This window comes from Hippopotamus amphibius, chromosome 4 (assembly GCF_030028045.1).
Source record: "Hippopotamus amphibius kiboko isolate mHipAmp2 chromosome 4, mHipAmp2.hap2, whole genome shotgun sequence".
NCBI classification, from domain to species: Eukaryota; Metazoa; Chordata; class Mammalia; order Artiodactyla; family Hippopotamidae; genus Hippopotamus; species Hippopotamus amphibius.
Window position 1 is genome coordinate 155,532,626 of NC_080189.1, and position 18,784 is coordinate 155,551,409.

At 36.8% G+C, this 18,784-nt stretch overlaps 1 protein-coding gene across 5 annotated transcripts in view; it reads left to right on the plus strand.

The window, feature by feature from the left end:
- SLC39A9 (solute carrier family 39 member 9) overlaps positions 1-18,784 on the plus strand; it is a 53,213-nt gene that overhangs the window by 1,187 nt on the left and 33,242 nt on the right. For 4 of the 5 annotated variants that reach the window (XR_009053257.1, XM_057732403.1, XM_057732401.1 and 1 more), the window contains exon 2: positions 14,552-14,660. Coding sequence is in view for 4 of the 5 variants with exons in the window: in XM_057732403.1 (XP_057588386.1) it covers positions 14,552-14,660 (109 nt within the window). In the remaining variant the exon portion in view is untranslated. Of the gene's footprint in view, positions 1-8,837; positions 8,916-14,551; positions 14,661-18,784 lie in introns of all 5 variants that reach the window. The other variant, XM_057732402.1, reaches the window with a different exon arrangement.

The window sequence follows — 18,784 nt, forward strand, 5'->3', positions numbered from 1 at the left end:
ATGTCTCTTTTTGAGAAAATCAAGCATAGCTTTTTGGGGAAAGGTATTTTTTGGATACATGTAATTAGAATGAAGTAAGAAAAAAACTAAATTGGATTATTCTTAAGTCACATTTCCTTTTAAAGAAGAGGAACATTGGATAGGTCTTTGAAGTTGTTTTCAAATCTGTTTGCTTAGAAATGGATATTTTGCTAATATGGCTTGAGGTTTTATTTAATTTCTTTGATTCTTTATCATTACTTGAACAAACATTAACAGGGAAGAAAGACGAAAACAGTGTTCAGTGAAACTGCAGATGGAATCTTCACGTTGTCATAAGGAGTTCACAACATGCACAATGCTGGAAGATTGAGGGAGAAAAATTACTACATTCAGGATTTCTTGAGTACACCTTGGAGTTCAGCAGTAAGATAGTTTCACTAGCAGTTCTGAAAGTGCTTTTAAAGGAAAGGGGAGTGGAGAATGCCTTGAAATATTTATTTAAAGGAAAGGTATAGATGAGGTGTGAGGTAGGCCTTGAGGAAACCTGAGGGAAGAGGAGGCATTGCTGGTAAAGAAAATAACCTGTGGGTGAGAAAGATGGGACTAGGTGTTACGAGTTTGAAAAATAAAGCCCACAGCCAGATAGAAGGGGAACTTAAATTGCTGCTGCTCCTTTTCCGTTTCCTTTTTTTTATCTGTTCCTTTCAGCATCTAATGATAACATTGAGCTACAATTTTTTGAGCATATACATTACCTAATTTAATTTAAAAAAAACCCAGTGAGGTACAGATGAGGAGACTGAAACTTAGAGTATATAACTTGGACAAGTTCATGAAGTCTGTTAGAATCAGAGCTGTTTTTTCAATCTAGGTTTTTCTAACTCAGAGCAGTTCTTAGCCACTCTGTCCCTTGTGGCAAAGGTAGCAAACTGGTAGCACATGTACCAAATCTAGCCCACAGACTTACTTTATTAGATTAGCAAAGTGTTAATTTTATTGTTACTGTTTTTTGTCTTTATTCCTCAAGGTAACAGTTGGCTAGAGCTAAGTAGTGGTAGATTGTCATGGTCCTTCTTGCCTGTGAAGCCTGCTTCACTCATTTGGGCTACCTGCCTTTCCAGTCCTATGTGAGCCTGCTGTCTTCTCTGACGTAAATCATGTTTTCTTATAACTACATTAGAATTGAGTTGACATTATTGGGGCTGACATTTGTGAAGTTTAAGTTGGCTTGTATATTTAAAACTTATTCAGAGAACATTTATCAAGAGTTATAACTAATTCAAATAAAGAAATGATAAAACTTTTTATTTCTATAAAATTCTTAGACACTTTCCAGTTTTAGTATTTTCTCGAACTGTCTTGAGTGATTTTTGCAATATGCAGGTATAAACTATCTTCTTTTCTCACTGAAGGATATGTGTACATGAGTGGTGTAATTAACTAGGCCATTAATAAAAAGAATTAGTATGATATGTCATTTATGGCTTTCTAAATTGATGATCGAGTGGTCTTTTTCCAGCTGTAGATCTTGAAATGCTGTAAATTAGCATTCATAATATCTGTTCATTATTACAGCAAGAACAATGCATTTTGAGCTGTTAGGATAAAAATAAAAGTTATTTATAACTTAGTCAAAGACATTTTAGAATTCAACTGGTGATTTTTATCTCCTAGGTGTTAGCTTTTTTCCCTAGACAGATTATACTATTATTATATCATGAAACTAGTGAGATGATAAATCTGTAAAAAACAAACTTCATTCATGGACACTAGGAAGCACAAGTTTCTACCCTTAGAGAATAGCTCCCCAAACTCCTACATTGGCTAAACAACTTTTGTTTTTAAGGAAGTCTAGCTTTTCTTGGGGACTGGAGTTGTTATAAATAAAAGGACCAATAAACCTTATTTACTTTACAGTTTACTTTCATTTATATGAAAAGATATGCTTTTTTATTCATGTTCTTAATCTGTCTGCTGCTTTGTCATTCAGTACTTTTTTCTTCAGAATTTCTCAGAGCAGGAATAAAAGATCAATCAAGACGTTAATTATGGCAGGATTAGTGTTTAGAAATGAGTTAAAATCAAGTAGTCTGAAATTGCTATAGCAGTGTATCTGCCTGCCATATCTGACCATCAAGAGGTTTGTGTGGTATTGATTTCTTTGCCACTTTCTCCAGCATGCCTTGCTCCCAAACCAACTTTCTTGATGCTTTTGTAACTTGCTTATGTCTAAATGATTTCTAAAATAAATGAGCAAAATCTCTCATTCTCAAATGCATTTATAAGTGACTGATAAGATTTATAAGATGCTCTCTTCTTCAGCATATGGGCAGGAGAAAAATTAAACTCGTAAGGTGGCCAAAACATGCCTTACACAAATGAAGTTTCGGATAAAGGAATTGGACACACTCGTTTAGCACTATGTTGTGTTTTTAAGATTCAGTTGCTAATGAGCAGTTTTCTTTGGCTCTCAATGAAAATGCTACGTAACCTGCAACTGAACATTACCTAGGATAAACCCAGCTTATCAGGTTCTCTGATTGATGAATGAAGTTCAGATATAAACAATGGCCAGAGTGAGATTTTAGATTGATGATCTGAGGATTTTCATTTACCTGAACACATCTCTTTGTCACAAAGCTGGTAACAGAAAGCCAAGTGTTTGCACCAGAGCTCTTAGGGGATGCCCTCTCTGGTGCATGCCCAGTTTTTGTTTAACTTACATTCCATTGCAGAGCAATATACTTGTGGAAAAAAGGCATACAAAATACAAGTCCACAAATGTGAGATTTAACAGACATACAATTACTTCTATAATTGTAAAAATCATATTGCTATAAAATTTTTCAAAGGCTTCCTCTCATTTTGTACTTTTCTTGTTGCAGACCAATTTGGATTATAATGCCACATTTTTCATGTGTTAAAACAGTGTTGATCCATAGATGCACAGATGAAAGTAGTGCTACCCTTACTTCAATAACATTTTTAAGATAATTAGTAATGCACTAATTTCAAAAGAAACTGTCTGAGACAGGTGGTGTAGGTCAAAATCGTGTCACTGCTTGAGCAAGCTATTTGACATCCAACTCTCTTTTTCTGTTTAGTGGCCGTGTAGGATTGTTGTGAAGATGTAAGGATATAACATAAACACAGGGCTTAACAGTATTTCTAGAACATAATAGGAACTTTAGAAGGCATTGAGGATTATTCTCAGTACTGACTACAAGAACTTTTTTTAAGATTTTCATTTTTATAACTTTGTTCTAAATTATAATTTTTAAACCTTTTATTTTGGAACAGACTTCTAATAATTGGTAAACTCCCCCTCTCCCCACCGCAAATCATGAAACTTCTCAGCAATTTGAAATCCGAAAGATCTTGCTTGGGGGTTGGCATTTCTCTTCACTGTGAATGTTTCATTTGGAGAGGCCAGGGCTTTTCCGCTAGCCTTCCTGCCGTATAGTATTTTTCTTAGTATTTAACTTTTTCTTCTTCATTATACTTATTCTCATTTTAAGCTTTGTTTTGTTTTTCATGTGTTAAAGTTTTTGTTTTGTGTCTAATGATAATAACCAACTCATTCATAATAAATTTCTTTGGGGCTTTGAGTTACCACCAAATCAAAGGTTTGTGTCTAAAGAACACATTTGTTCGGTATGTTTTTTTCCTCTGACAATTGATTCTTTAAGGACTTTTGCATTGTCTGGTATATTAACCTTTTATTCTCTTATGGTAGTGTGATATATTTTATACTTGTTTGGAATTTCATTTCTAAATTCTGACCTTTTAAATTTCTAATTCTCTGTAGTTTATCCATATCTGGAAAGCAATCAGTAACTTTGTCTTCCCTCAGATTATTGTCTTATAATGTTATTGTGTCATAAGCATCTTTGCTTGATAAAGCTAAGTTTGGATCAAGTAAAATATACATACAATCTGATTAAATATTATTTTCCTGAAAAGCTTTCTTTTCTCTAGGATTATTGTGAGGATTAAATGAGTTAATATATGTAGAGTGATTATAATAAAACATGCCTGGCTTAGTAAGTACTTAATGAATATTAGTTATTATTAATAGAGGTGAAGAAGAAGAGTATTGATAGTACCTCTGTTACATAGAACTTGTCCATCCAGAAGCCTCAACAATCTAAAAGACCAGAAAAGTCTCTAATTAGCTAAATAGATAGCCTGAAGAGCAAGCATTTCACTTGCTCTCTACTGTCCTTGGCCCTCACTTGGCTCCTGTGTATCTTTTTATGTAATTCCAGTAAGCTGGTATGCCAGTTATCAATTTGTTGCCTCTCAGTTCCAAATTCACTCTTCATAGGCTACTCTGCAAAAATGGTTGTGGGACCTTTAAATATTTTTCCTTTGCCAGCTGGCACAATGTTAAGCTTTGTCAATAGAGGATACTGGAGAGAAGTTGTAAGAGGAAGGGGTTTTCCCTCTTGGTTCTGGGATGCTTGCTCAGCAGGCCTCCTAGGTGACTTGATCCCTGTAGTACAGGCAGCCTCGCCAGTGTCCAGCTTTTGCACTGCAGGTGGCTTTCAAAGCCCCAGACTCCTGTTGAACACACAGCGTCTCCAGCAGCCAGCAGTCAGTGGTTCCCACTGGCAACCCCACCTTGAGTAGTTTTATAGGAGAGTCTCTCCGGTGAGACACTTTCCCATGAACAGCTTTCCCAACACCTTAGAATGCAGATTTCCAGCGAGTTACACCAGTGTGGCACCACAAAAACTTCTCTGCTTGTAATATTGTGGTTTATGATAAGAAGTATGTATTTGGTCTTCCTCCTTTTTCTGGCACAGAACTCCTAAAACCCTTGGAATTTCCTAAATGATAAGAGCCATAAAAGTGTCTTACTATGTGAATCAGGTGACTTTTGGAAAGCCACTAGGTGACCTAAGGATGGGGGCTTGTTGCTGGGAGAACCGACTACATGATTCCTAGGGTTGGAACTTAATAGTCCCATCAGGGAGGGGAAAGAGGATGGAGGTTGAATGAATCGCCAGTGGCTAGTGATTTAATCAATCATGCCTATGTAGTGAAGCCTCTATAAAACCCCAAAGGATGGGGTTTGGAGGTCTTCTGGTTTGGTGAACACATGGAGGTGCTGGGAGAGTTGCACTCTCAGAGAGCATAGAAGCTCCATGCTCTTTCCCCATACCTTACCTGTGAATCTCTTTTATCTGGCTGTTCTTGAGTTATATTCTTTCATAATAAACTAATAAGTAAAATGTTTTCCTGAGGTCTGTGAGCTGCTATAGCCAGTTAATTGAACCCAAGGAACCCCCAATCTATAACTGGTCGGTCAGAAGCTCTGGTAACAACCTGGACTTGGAACTGGCATCTGAAGTGGCAGGGGGCCAGTCTTATAGGATCTGATGCTATTTCCAGGTAGATAATGTTAGAATTGAATTGAATTGTGGGACACCCTACTGATGTCCAAGCATTGCTTGGTCTGGGGAAACCCCACCACCACACACACACCTCGGAATTGGTCCCAGAATCTTTCACTGCCATTCACTGAGCCCCAGCCATGCCCTCTCCAGCAGAGTTTGGATCTCAACCCTTATGAGACCCCTTCTTTGAGCATCTCTTTTTTGGTCCTAGGGTAATCGCTGCTCCTTTCAGCTGCAGTTCTTATATTCTTTAAAGTTCTTCCTTACTAGGTAATTTCTCATTACTCCAGTCCCCTGTTATAGTTACTCTTTGTATTAAACTTTTCTGGTTCAAATTACTTTATGATTCCATTTCTTGATTCAACCTTGACTAATACAGCTAGGTAATAGGTCACAAAATCATATAACTACTGAGGCTGAACAGTGAATCGGGCCTGAAGTAAGAGAAAATGGTCAGAGTGTTGTGATATGTGGCAGCTGTCCTCCAGTGTCAGTGCCTGAGAGTCTAAGGGACTCGTGTGAACTGTAGTCAGCTGTAGCACACAAGAGCATGTGCCCTCTGATGACACCAGCCCTGGTGTTGCCAAATCTTCCTACTTTTCAGAAGTTAGAAATCTGGATTTTTATATAAATTTTCTAAATTTTATACTTTGGCTACTAATTCAAATATTATTACATCGCTATGTGGGTCAAAAAAACCTATGTTTGTGAGCAGCCAATCTCCAACCTCTGGGCTGGACTGTCTGATTCTTAAGCTCTCTGTAAAGCAGAAAGAGCAAACTAGAAGGGGTGGGGCAACGAGTAGAAGAAATAAGTCACAGCATGACAACAAGGTGGGGACACTGAAAAAACTTCAAGTTACTACAAAACCTCAAAGCACTGTTGCTTAGAACCACATAGCAAAGGGGAAAACATCTCTGTGCATATTAGTGGCACTGTACTCTAATTGACCACACTATAATAATTAATAATAACAATAGCTACAGTATCAACTCATATGTCAAGTTCTGCATTGATTTTAACAGTAACAGCTTGAAAGGGAAGAAATCTTATCCTGTTTAGAGACAAGGAAACTGAGTCTCAGAGTTTACTAGGTACAAAGCCACTGTTTATATAGCCTCTAATTAAATGAACAACAAAAATTTTTAAGCCTGGCTATGTAATAGAGGTTCTTTGTGGAAAATTTAGAAAATACAATAATGGGTAAAAGGAAAATAAAATTGTCTACCATCCCACTGTCCAGTGAGAATCACTAGTAACATTTTTGTTTCTTTTCATTCTTTTTCTTTCTATTTGTTTTCATTTTTAGTATGGTTGATTATGTGTTACATGTATAAATTTACATTCCCCTTTCTTTTACCTGTTAATATAAACATTTTCCTTTATTATCAAAAATGTGTTCTTGGCTTTTTTTTTTTTTTTTTTGGCTGTGCCTCTTGGCTTCTGGGATCCAGGGATTGAACCCAGGCCCCTCGGCAGTGAAAGCACGGAGTCCTAACCACTGGACTGCCAGGAAATTCTCTCTAGGCACCTTTTAATGTCTTCATTACATTGTTATTTTATATATAGAAATTCTTACGCATTTAATTTGTTTTCAAGTTTTTGCCATGATAATAGTGTTGAATGAATATTTTTGTGTCTAATGCTGTGACCATATTTCAGATTATTTCCTCAGGGATAGCATGACAGGATTAAAGAGCAAAAATATCCTCAAGAAGGTTCTCAATCTGTATTACCAGGTTTTTTTAAGTTCATTTTTTCCAACGAATGCAAATGACACTGTATTCTCACAGAATACTGTCATTTTTTTAAACCTTTGCTAGTTTGATAGAGAAAATGTAGTTTATTATTTTCATTTTCTCAGTTCAGTCAAACTTCTTATGTATTAATAATATAATATTCATTGCCAGTGTTTTACCAGATCTTTCCTATGCATCAGTGGGTTTTTGTTTGTTTTTGTAGTCACATTGAACAATCTTGTGGGATTTCCTTTTCTTTTTAGGAAGGACTGTTTTACAAAAAGACAAGTTAGTCTTGTTTTCCAAGATTGCAGGAAGTGGCGTTAATAAAGTATTACTTGTTATTACCTCTATGTCACATGAATTAGGAAAGGGGAAGCCTGTGTGCCACTGGCATAATGGCAACTATGGTAGCATTGCTCATGTGAACTTCTGTCCAAGTATCTGGGTTTTGTTTTGTGATTCTTGTGGAGGAGAGGCTTGGAAGCATTTATTGCATGCTGCCCATGAGGTTGAAGATAAGTGATAATGGCAGCCACTCTGTGCTAAGTGTGCTCCATCATACTCCTACATGATCATAGTAGTAGTTGGCAGCCCTGTCTTACAGAGAAGGATATTGAACTTGCTCAGTGTCACAGAGCCACTGTTTAGAGGCAGGAAGCTTTTTGGCATCTTGTCTCAGTTGTAAGGACTTGAAAAATCAAGTTCATATTTGAGTTTTCTTCATTACCTGTTACTGACACCTAGCAGATAGTGTAGTAGTTAAATTGACATTAGGAAGTATCTCCTTGAAGCAGGTTTGTTTGTGCCCTATGATATTTCATCTCTTCAGTGTCTAGAGCTTTGAAGCGATCAGTCTTATAATAAGAGATGCATCTTTCTTAGGAAACTGTAGTTGATGTTTTCAGTACTAACATGAGCATGGTATAAAGGAGATTGAAATAAACAGTCTACAGCATTAAAAGTTGTTAAAAATTATCAGCATATATTTAGTTGAACCAAACAACTTACTGACTGTTTCTATGAGCAAGGAAAGAAAAATCATTTAACTACTTTGGTGTCTGCCAAGAAAACTAAACTAACTTCAAAGCTTTGCACTAATGGCGTTAAGTACTAACTATTGTTTTAATTACTACTTCTGGTCAGTCCTTTGGCTTAGTCAGGTTACAGATATGAAATTAATTGTAAAATGAGATAACATAAAACGAATGGCATTGCACAGTTCATGCCTCTCAAGCAAATATTTCCTTTCTCCAACAGAAATTACTGCTTTGGGAACTCTTTTCATCTTGAACCACACTTGGAATTTGTAGTTCTTCATTTAAATACACCCTTTTAGTGGTTTACCATAAGCAAAGGAGAGAACTTGTCAGCATTTTAACTTTGACATGTACACATTTTGAGATTAAATAACAAGTTGTGAAGTCATGTGAAAAAATACAGCTGTACAGATAACACAGAGCCACATCGCAAGTGCTTGAAATCCATCAGATTGTGTCTAAAATGATTTAGGTAGTTAAAAAAAAAGAAATTTTAAATTTTTTTAAAAGAAAAATGTAACCCATGGCAATTATGCTTTTTTTTTTTATTACTATTGGTTTTATTTTTCATCAGAAGTGTTGCTTCTATAATTAGGTTGCCATGGGAAAGTACACACTTATCAAGCTGATGAAAGTTATGTAGAATAAATAATCTTTATATCACTTTGCTGAAGATTGAAACAGTGACTGAACAGTGACTGAAACGGTGCTGAAGACTGGAGCTCCTTGGAAAGAAACAGATGTTATTTAAGGTATTTGCATTAATGAGACGGCAGCATCGCCTCACATTTACTATGATGGAATCCTATTATGGTCTTTTATTATGTGTACTTTAATACCCCTTGAGCCAAAGGATAAATTCTGGATCAAATAACCACTGAAAATTCTAGATATGGTTACCCTTTTAAGGGACATGTTAGACCTATTTCCCAGCACAAGTGTTCTAAAGAGATTCCAATGCATTCATATATTTGTTGATATTAAGGCCCAGTGGAGTGGCAGGTACCAAGTCCCCAGTGCCTTGCATGATGCTAGGCATTTAATTCATTCTCTTAGTGTATATTTAGGGGAGAATCTGTTATGTGCCAGATACTGTTCTATAAACTGATTCAACAGTAAATTAAGAACAAAAGTTTCTGCCTTCACAGAACTTAAAATTTGGGGGTAAGGAGTTCCAGGAACAAACATAGTGTTTGGTGGGGGTTTAACTTCATTTGGTAAAAAATAAATGTGCTTTAATTTCAAGATAGACTTGAAACATAATACAGTAGTTTTAGTTCACACTGCCTTTCCTTGGAGGATATATTACAAAGCTAGGTGATTCACTCAGGTTTACCTCAGTGATCTCTTTTTTGCAAATTCTCAAATTCTTTTTTTCTGACTTTTTTTTATGGTATTGTAATACAGATTTCATGCTTACAGTGTTGTAGATCAGAGTTTTCCAGGCTTTTGAATTTCACAGGTCAGTAATATTTTTGAAATTCGGGAGAATTGATAAGGGATTGCCTGCTTTAATTTTGCCAAGTAAGGACACTAAAAAAAGAAGTATTGTCACCATCACTTCTTAAAAGAAAGGACATTTTAACATCAAAGAGTAGGTAGGAAGTAATCTTAGAATAAAGAATAGTCCTTTACAATGAAGAAATAAAATGTATGAAAAGCTCATTACATCGTCCTTACTTCTCATTTTGCCACAGACCTTTAGAAACTATCAATAAAGTTGTAACTAATTGTAATTTTGGCTTTCCCCTTGATGTTGCTAAGGGATTTTGCTGACATGCTATTTAAAGAGCTTGTGTGATGGGATTTAATCATTTTTTCAGAGGTAAATTTTATATAATGGATTGTATGTCTTGTGCCATGTAATGGACATTGTCTTGGAATGCACAAGGCAGCAGAGTACAATGTCAAAACTCATCATGCCTCTATACTAACTAGCCTAGCTGTGTGATCTTGGAAATCACTCCTCATCTTTGGCTTTTGAGTCTCCTTCTTTTTAAAAAAAAAAAAAAAAAAAAATTATTTATTTATTTATTGGCTGCATTGGGTCTTCATTGCTGCACTCAGGCTTTCTCTCATTACAGAGAGTGGGGGCTTCTCGTAGTTGTGGTGCTCAGACTTCTCATTGCAGTGGCTTCTGTTGTTGCAAATCAACTACAGAGCCCGTGCACCACAACTAGAGAAGAGAAAACCCGCATGCCACAGCTAGAGAGACGTTCACGTGCCACAACTAGAGAGATGCCCGTGCACCACAGCGAAAGATCCGGCATGCCTCAGTGAAGATCCCACGTGCTGCAGCAAAGACCTGACACAGCAAAAAAATAAATAAAATAAAAAATAAAATAAAATATTAAAGAAAGAAAGAGAGGGAGGAAGGAAGGAAAGAAAGAAACCCAGAATCCTAGCCAGTAGGCTACCAGGGAACTCCCCAAGGAAAAATTTTAAAAGTGGTTTTTAGTATTCTTCATAGACCTTTGATCTTGGTTTCAAAAAACTGCCATGAAGACACCTTGTTAAAATTAAATAGTTCTGAAATGAATCCTTTCGGAGGTCCTGGCTGAGTAAATTACTACCCAGGTAATCTTTTAAATAAATATGTAATTTTATAGAGTAAAAGGTACAGATCTTAATACAATTTGCTGAAATATGACAAATGTGTATAAACGTAACACACCCCAATCAAGATTTAGAGCATTTCCATCATCCTAAAAAAATAACCTGATTCCATTTTCCAACTAGTCTTTGCTGCCACTGTGGAACCCTCCTGTCAGAAGCAGTCACTGTTGATTTCTATTGCCATACATTGGTTTGGCCTGCTTTTAAACTTCATGTAAATGAACTCATACAGTACATGCTCTTTTTGTGTAAGGCCTTTCAGATATTGGGATGATGCTTTTGAAATTCATGTTGCTGTATGAAGCAGTAGTTTTTTCCTTTTTTTTTTTTACTGATTAATATTACATTGTGTAAGTATATCACCGTTTGTATCTCCATTCTGCTATTGCTGGACATCTGATTCAGATTATGGCCATTGATAACGCTTCTATAAACATTCTTATACAGGTTTGGGGGCGGGGGGGCATATGCTTTCATTTCTCTTGGTAAACACCCAAAAGTGGAGTTGCTGGTTTAACTTTATGAGAGACTACCAGTTCTCTGAAGTGGTCATACTGTTTTATGCTCTCACCAGCAATGTATGAGAGTTTCAGTTTCTCTCTATCCTTGCCATCATTTAGTGTTGTCAGTCTTTTTAATTTTAGCCATTCTAGTAGGTGTGAAGAGGTATCTCACTGTAGTTTAAATTTGCATTTTCATGATATTGAACACCTTTTCATGGGCTTACTGGCCATTCATATATCTTTTGTGAAGTATCCAGTGTTTTACCCATTTTTAATTTTTAATTTTAATTTTGTCTCTTATTGAGTTGGAATCATTGTTTATATTTCAAATACAAGCACTTTGTCAGTCTTAGGTTGGGTTCTCCAGAAAACAGACTCAGAAGGTTTGCATGCAGGAAGTTTATTGGGGAGCGCTCTTGGGAATAACAGCTGTGAAAGAACGAGCAGGGTTAAGCAGATAGAGAAGTTGAACTGTAATTCAGTTGCAGCAGAGGCCTCAGATCACCCCAGAGAAGGCTCTGAACCTGGATGGCCCTTCTGAGGTATTCTGAATCGAGACAAGCAGATCAGGCTTTGTCCCTCCCTCCACAGAGCACCAAGTGGGCTAGTGTTGGAGGTGAACTGCCCTGGGGGAGGGAATGTGATTTTAGGTTAGTCAGTTCCTTTTGTCCTGGGGGCAGAAACTCAGAGGGACTCAGCTGTAAGCCATCAGCAGGCAGCACTCCCAGCAGTTGGCTGAAGGGGTGTCTCCAACCTGAAAGGGGCTGGTGTGGACAGTGTTAGCACAGCACCCCCCGCAGATATATCTGCTGTGAGTATTGCCCTCCAGCATGTAGCTTACTTATTCATTTTCTTAATGCAGCAGCAAACATTTCCGATGTTGAATTTTTTCTCTTAAAATACTTTGTGTTTTTTGTGTCCCTGCTGCGAACTCTTTGCCAACCCCAAGATGCCTAAGATATTCTACATTTTCTTCTAACAGCTTTGGAGTTTTAGGTTTCATATTTAGATGTATAACGCAGCAAGAATGACTTTTTGTGTATGACGTGAGCTACCACCGAAGTAATTCTTGAGGGCAATTAGCTCTTTCTCTTTTAGGTATTTCCCTTTCCTTGCTTCTTATCTTCCGTAAATTTGCAAAGCCGGGCATCTTTTATTTCCATTTCCCAGAGTAGAGGATAGTCAAAATGCTGACAGGACAATCTTCTTTCCTAGTAATTTGTTCATTAGTTTGAATTGTGGAGTTCTGAAACCAAGGCCCTCAAATAAAATGTTATGCTCAGTCCAGTTCAATTTTACTCTTACTTTTGTCATTCCTTAGCAGTAAAACTTGACATTCATGATTTTTTTTAAACAAAGGACTTTTATGAATTGTTTAGAGAGAACGATGAAATGACTAATTAATTACCATGTCACCTTCTACGCAGAATATAGCTGTTTTTCCATCTTGTGTTCTCCATGCTCCGACAGTTTCTCTCAAATGAATGCTGTGACTAGTAGTGTTTTGGTGAGTTTAGTAACTTGGAAAAGACAAAGACTCTTAGAATAGCTCAGTATTGAACATTAAAATAGTAACACCAGTTGTTTGTTGTCATTTTTCCAAAATGCTTCAGGCACTTTCTCCTGTTGCCTCCTATATCTTCACAAGACATGTAGAAATACTATTTTACAGAAGAAAAGTTGAGGTGCTGACTTGTTAACTAATTTGAACATTGAGTCAGTTCTGCCTCCCAAGCCAGTGCCCCAACCATTGGATGCATTCAGAGCACTCTCAGTTTATCCATAGTTAATGGCCATCCTGAATGTATGAAGGGCTGACCTGGCCTAGGTGCTAAGGGGATCTTCCTCTTGCTATAGGGCAAGTATTAGCTGGTGCTGTCATTGTGCTGTAGTTCTCCCATTTTCCATAGGGACACAATGAGATATACAGACTCCTTTTTGACCTAACAAAGAGTGGGCAGTGTTTCAACCAGCCTTTCAGCTAAGAACCCATTTTCCCAGAGGCAGTACTTGTATGTGTGTATTTCCACCGCTTCATAGTTCAGTAGTATATCTGAACTGATACAGCCATTGTTATTTTTGCTAACCTCATAAGAGAAACTAAAACAGAAACGTTAAGTACGTGATACTCCACTAAATTATTAAAACTTTTTCATAAGCAACATAAATGCCCCCTTGTAGTTTTAAAGATCATTTTTCATACTGCTAAGATTCCAGGAAGCCATATAGGGTACATCACTGCTTCAAGAAATTTTGAAATGTAATCTTTTATATCTCGTGTGTCAGGATAGTCTCTTAAAGAAATCTGAGTAAAAAGAAAAAACAGATTAAGTGGGTTAAAACCATAGATCATTTATGGCATTGATTGTGATGATGGTTTCACAGATGTATACTTATTTCCAAACACAGAAAGTTGTATACATTAAATATCTACAGTTCTAGTATGTCAATCTTAATCAAGCGGTTTTTTAAAAACTATAGGACATTTTAGTATAAAATATTCTTTCATCGTATGAGTAATACATGTTCACTGTAGGTAAATTAAAAATGTGTTGTAAATTGTATATTACATATTATGTTTATAAAGTATAAAGTAAAAAAATTGTTAATGTTTAATTTATTCCTGTTCTACTTATATATATACTTTTTCAAAAGAATTATGAGATTATCCATACATATTGTTTGCCACCAGCTTTTTCCTCATAGCAGTACATCATGACTTTCTATATCCACGAATAGACCTATATCATAGTTTTTAATTGCTGAGTCCAGTGGTACTGTGATGAAGTATTAAAGTTTATTAGCTAGTCTCCTTTCTTGGACATTTAGGTTATTTTCAGGTTTGCATTCTTAATATGTGCAGTACTCATCTTTGCATAGTTCTTTCTTTCTTAGGATAAATTTCTAGACGTGAAATCGCTGGATCAAAGAATTCACATTTTTAAGGCTTTAAATCTAAATTGCCACTTTGGGGTCCAGATAGGTTGCAGCAATTCACATTTCTTCCAGTGTTAGACAGCTATGCTCATTTCTTCCTACTGTGGGTAATAGACAAGTTTTCCCACATCATTGCCAGTCTGGTAATCTTAATGGCGTCTCCTTGTTTTAATTAGCATTATTATTCTTGAAGCTGACTGTTTTTCATGTTCACTGGCCATTGTAGGTTTTGGCCTCACAAATAAGCAGCTCACACTCTTCGTTGCAGATACTTCAGAAACTTTTCCCCATTCATTCATCAGTCTTTTCAACAGCTTATGTTTTCTTTCTAGGAGCGACTAAAGCTGGTTACTGTTTTGGGTGCTGGCCTTCTCTGTGGAACTGCACTGGCGGTCATCGTGCCTGAAGGAGTACATGCACTTTATGAAGATATTCTTGAAGGTGAGAAAGAGAGATGGGCCTTATTTGAGATATGTTATTGATGTGGAGGGCTGAAAGGAGAAACTTAGCGGTGTTTTTTTCTGAACACAGTGCATGTTTGCCACAGAATATATGCCAAAACATATCTTTTGACATCCTTGATAATAAACACATCAGTAGCAGTTTGTGAATTGAATGCCTCAATCCATGAATACTACTTAAGATTTATTTGCAATAATGCATGAATTCCGGGCTTTCTAAGTATGACAGTCATTTTTTAACGCCCATGCAAGAAATTCCAAAATCCTACATGATAGCGGTTGTATTTTTAGTGTTCTTTAATTGAAAAAAATATATAGATAAACACATTTGGATTCAGAGACTCTTTATAGTGAACCTTGTAGATAGATGAGGACATCTGTAGTAAAGGATAACTAAAAAATTAAAGAGACCTCTCCTGACCATAATAACAAGCAGTGAACGGTGTAGCTGTAGAAGAGTAAGTGCTGGGTGGTCAGCTTGGTTCACTCATCTGCTAAATGATTTGGTCCTTCACACCAACTGGAAGGCATACTTGATTCAAATTTGTGATTCAGCAAAATCAAATTCCTACTTGTCATGAAACTTCACAAATACCTGTGAAAGACTGAAGCCACAAATATTAAATTGGTGAGCTGAATCTTCAAGCACCAAGAGTCTGCTGAATTTTAAGAATAGTATAAAGAGGTAAACACCTTCCAAATTTCTTACTAGTTATAGTATAATAAATAGTTTTTCAGACCTCAGTAGAGGAAAAGAAATGTCTTTTATGCTGAGTGATGATGCTTTTATGCCTGGGGTATGAATATGGGCATAATGGTAAAGAGTGAGGATTCTGGGGGTTTTATTGCAAAATAGGGCAGAAGCTGAGGATTGGTCAGCCTTAGCGAGAAAAAATAATAAATCAGGAGCCTTAGAGCAGTGGTTTCCACTCTTTTTTTATATATATATAAATTTATTTATTTATTTTATTGGCTGTGTTGGGTCTTTTTTGCTGTGCGCGGGCTTTCTTTTAGTTGCGGTGAGTGGGGGGCTACTCTTCATTGTGGTGCACGGGCTCCTCATTGCTGTGGCTTCTCTTGTTGTGGAGCACGGGCTCTAGGCGCGTGGGCTTTAGTAGTTGCAGCACATGGGCTCAATAGTTGTGGCACAGGGGCTTAGTTGCTCCATGGCATGTGGGATCTTCCTGGAGCAGAGTTCGAACCCGTGTCCCCTGCATTGACAGGCAGATTCTTAACCACTGCGCCAGCTAGGAAGCCCCTCTACTCTTTTTTGATCATATATTCTATTGGGAAAAAAAGATATACGTGTATATGTGCTGTTGCACTGATTTACTTTGTACATTATAAAACACACTCCTTAAATAGAAAATTTTGGAATATGAAATTCAAAGTACAAGTATGTAGATCAATATTTCCTTTCATATTCTAACGGATCATCTTGAATTTTTCTGGGTGTGATCGTTCCACTATGGAAATTACTATCCTGGTATCCTAGAAAACATTCAGATCATGATTAAATAGACAATTAAATTCATTTTGCTTAGCTTTGTGCTAAGAATTATGTGTGGCAGTTGTTTTCTAAACTTGTCAGATAATAAAAGTCCATGAGTGAGGGTGCATTTTAAAAATGTAGTTTCCTGGCCCCCGATCTAGACTACTGAATCAGAATCTCCAGGGAAGGGACCTGGGACTATCTAATTTTAACAAGTTATCAAATGATTTTTATTAGACAACTTTGGGAAACACTGGGGTAGAGGAAAGAAGTGCTTCAGGTTTAGTTTTTGTTTTGTTTTGTTTTAATAGTTTTATGAGATAGTTTATATACTATATTTCAGGTATAGTTTTTTTTTTCTCTGAGAACTTCTATTGAGATACAGTTGACATACAATAAACTGCATATATTTAAAGTGTACAATTTGGTATTTTTTTCTTATTAGTAATGTATATATGGCAATCCCAATCTCCCAATTCATCCCACCCCAACTCCCTCCCTCTCCCGCTTCCCCACTTGGTGTCCATATGTTTGTTCTCTACATCTGTGTCTCTATGTCTGCCTCACAAACCAGTTGATTTGTTATATTATATTTCAGGTATAATTTTAAAGTTAAATGTAGCTACTATGTGTTGGGTTGTTTTCCTTTATTTTCAGTTTTCCTGATTTGGGCCCAAAATAATTTTATGGATTCATTTCAACATAGATATGTGTGCTTTATAAACCTGTTTTTTCAAAAATAAGCATTCTGGTCTCTTTAACTTTTTCATCATAGATTATTCTCCTTCCCTAAGCCATTATTAAGAAAATCTTTTAAAGGGAACTCTCCTGCACTGTTGGTGGGACTGTAAGTTGGTACAGCCACTATGGAAAACAATTTGGAGGTTCCTTAAAAAACTACAAATAGAACTACCATATGATCCAGTAATCCCACTTCTGGGCATATACCCAAAGAAAACCATAATCCCTAAAGAAACATGTACCATAATGTTTATTGCAGCACTGTTTACAATAGCCAGGACATGGAAGCAACCGAAATGCCCATCAACAAATGCATGGATAAAGAAGATGTGGCATATATACACAATGGAATATTACTCAGCTATAAAAAGGGATGAGATGGAGCTATATGTAATGAGGTGGATAGACCTAGAGTCTGTCATACAGAGTGAAGTAAGTCAGAAGGAGAAAGACAAATATTGTATGCTAACTCACATATATGGAATCTAAAAATGGTACTGATGAACTCAGTGACAAGAACAAGGATGCAGATGCAGAGAATGGACTGGAGAACTCGAGGTCTGGGGGGACAGGGGGTGAAGGGGAAGCTGAGACGAAGCGAGAGAGTAGCACAGACATATATATACTACCAACTGTAAAATAGATAGCCAGTGGGAAGTTGTTGTATAACAAAGGGAGTCCAACTCAAGGATGGAAGATGCTTTAGAGGACTGGGACAGGGAGGGTGGGGGGGACTCAAGGGAGGGTGGGGGGGAGTTGAGGGAGGGAGGGAATACGGGGATATGTGTATAAAAACAGATGATTGAACTTGGTGTACCCCCCAAAAAATAATAAATAAATTTAAAAAAAAGAGAAAATCTTTTAAGGGACTTCCCTGGTGGTCCAATGGTTAAGACTGTGCTTTCACTGCAGGGGGTGCAGGTTTGATCCCCAGTCGGGAAACTTAAGATCCCACATGCTGCCTGGCGCAGCCCAAAAAAATCTTTTTAAATTATTTTCATTTATATATTTTACATTCACTCTTTTTGATGTGAATGACTGTGTTTTGCCAAATCCATAAAGTCAAAATGAAGCACAGTTCCATCAGCCTCACCCCCTTTTGTAGCCAGACCTTTCCTTCACCTCCAGCCTTGGGTAACCTCTGATCTATTCTCTGTCTCTATAGTTTTGCCTTTTCTGAATGTCATATAAATGCAGTCTTATAGCCTTTGGGTCTGGCTTCTTTCATTTAGCATAATGCAGTTGAGAGTCATCGTGTTGTTCTGTGTACCTTTTTATTCCTGAGTAGTGTGCCGTTGTTTGGATGAACCATAGTTTGTTTATTCCTTCACCAGTAGAAAGACATATGGGTTGTTTCCAGTCTTGGTGATTATCAATGAAGTCACTATAAACATTTGTGTACAGGTCTTTGTGCAAACATGAATTTTTATTTCTTTTGCTAAATACTTAGAGGTGGAATTGCTGGGTTATGTGGTAAATGTGTGTTTAACTTCATGAGAAATTGCCAAACTTGTTTCCAAAGTGCCGGTACCGTTTTGCATTCCCCTCAGTAATGTGTGAGAGTTCCAGTTGATTCCCTTCCCAACACTTGATGTTGTCTGTTTTGTTCTAGTTTTTTATTTTAGTCACTCTAATAGGTGGGTAGTGGTATCTCAGCATGGCTTTAATTTGCAATTTCCTAATGGTTAATGATGTTGAACATCTTTTCATGTGCTTGATTGCCATTGCTATATCTTCTTTGATGGTATCCAATCATTTGCCCATACTTTATATTGAGTTTTCTTACTATTGAGTTTAGCAAGTTCTTCATGTAGTCTTGGATACAAGTTCTTTAATGAGATATGTGATTTGCAAATATTTTCTCCTAGTCC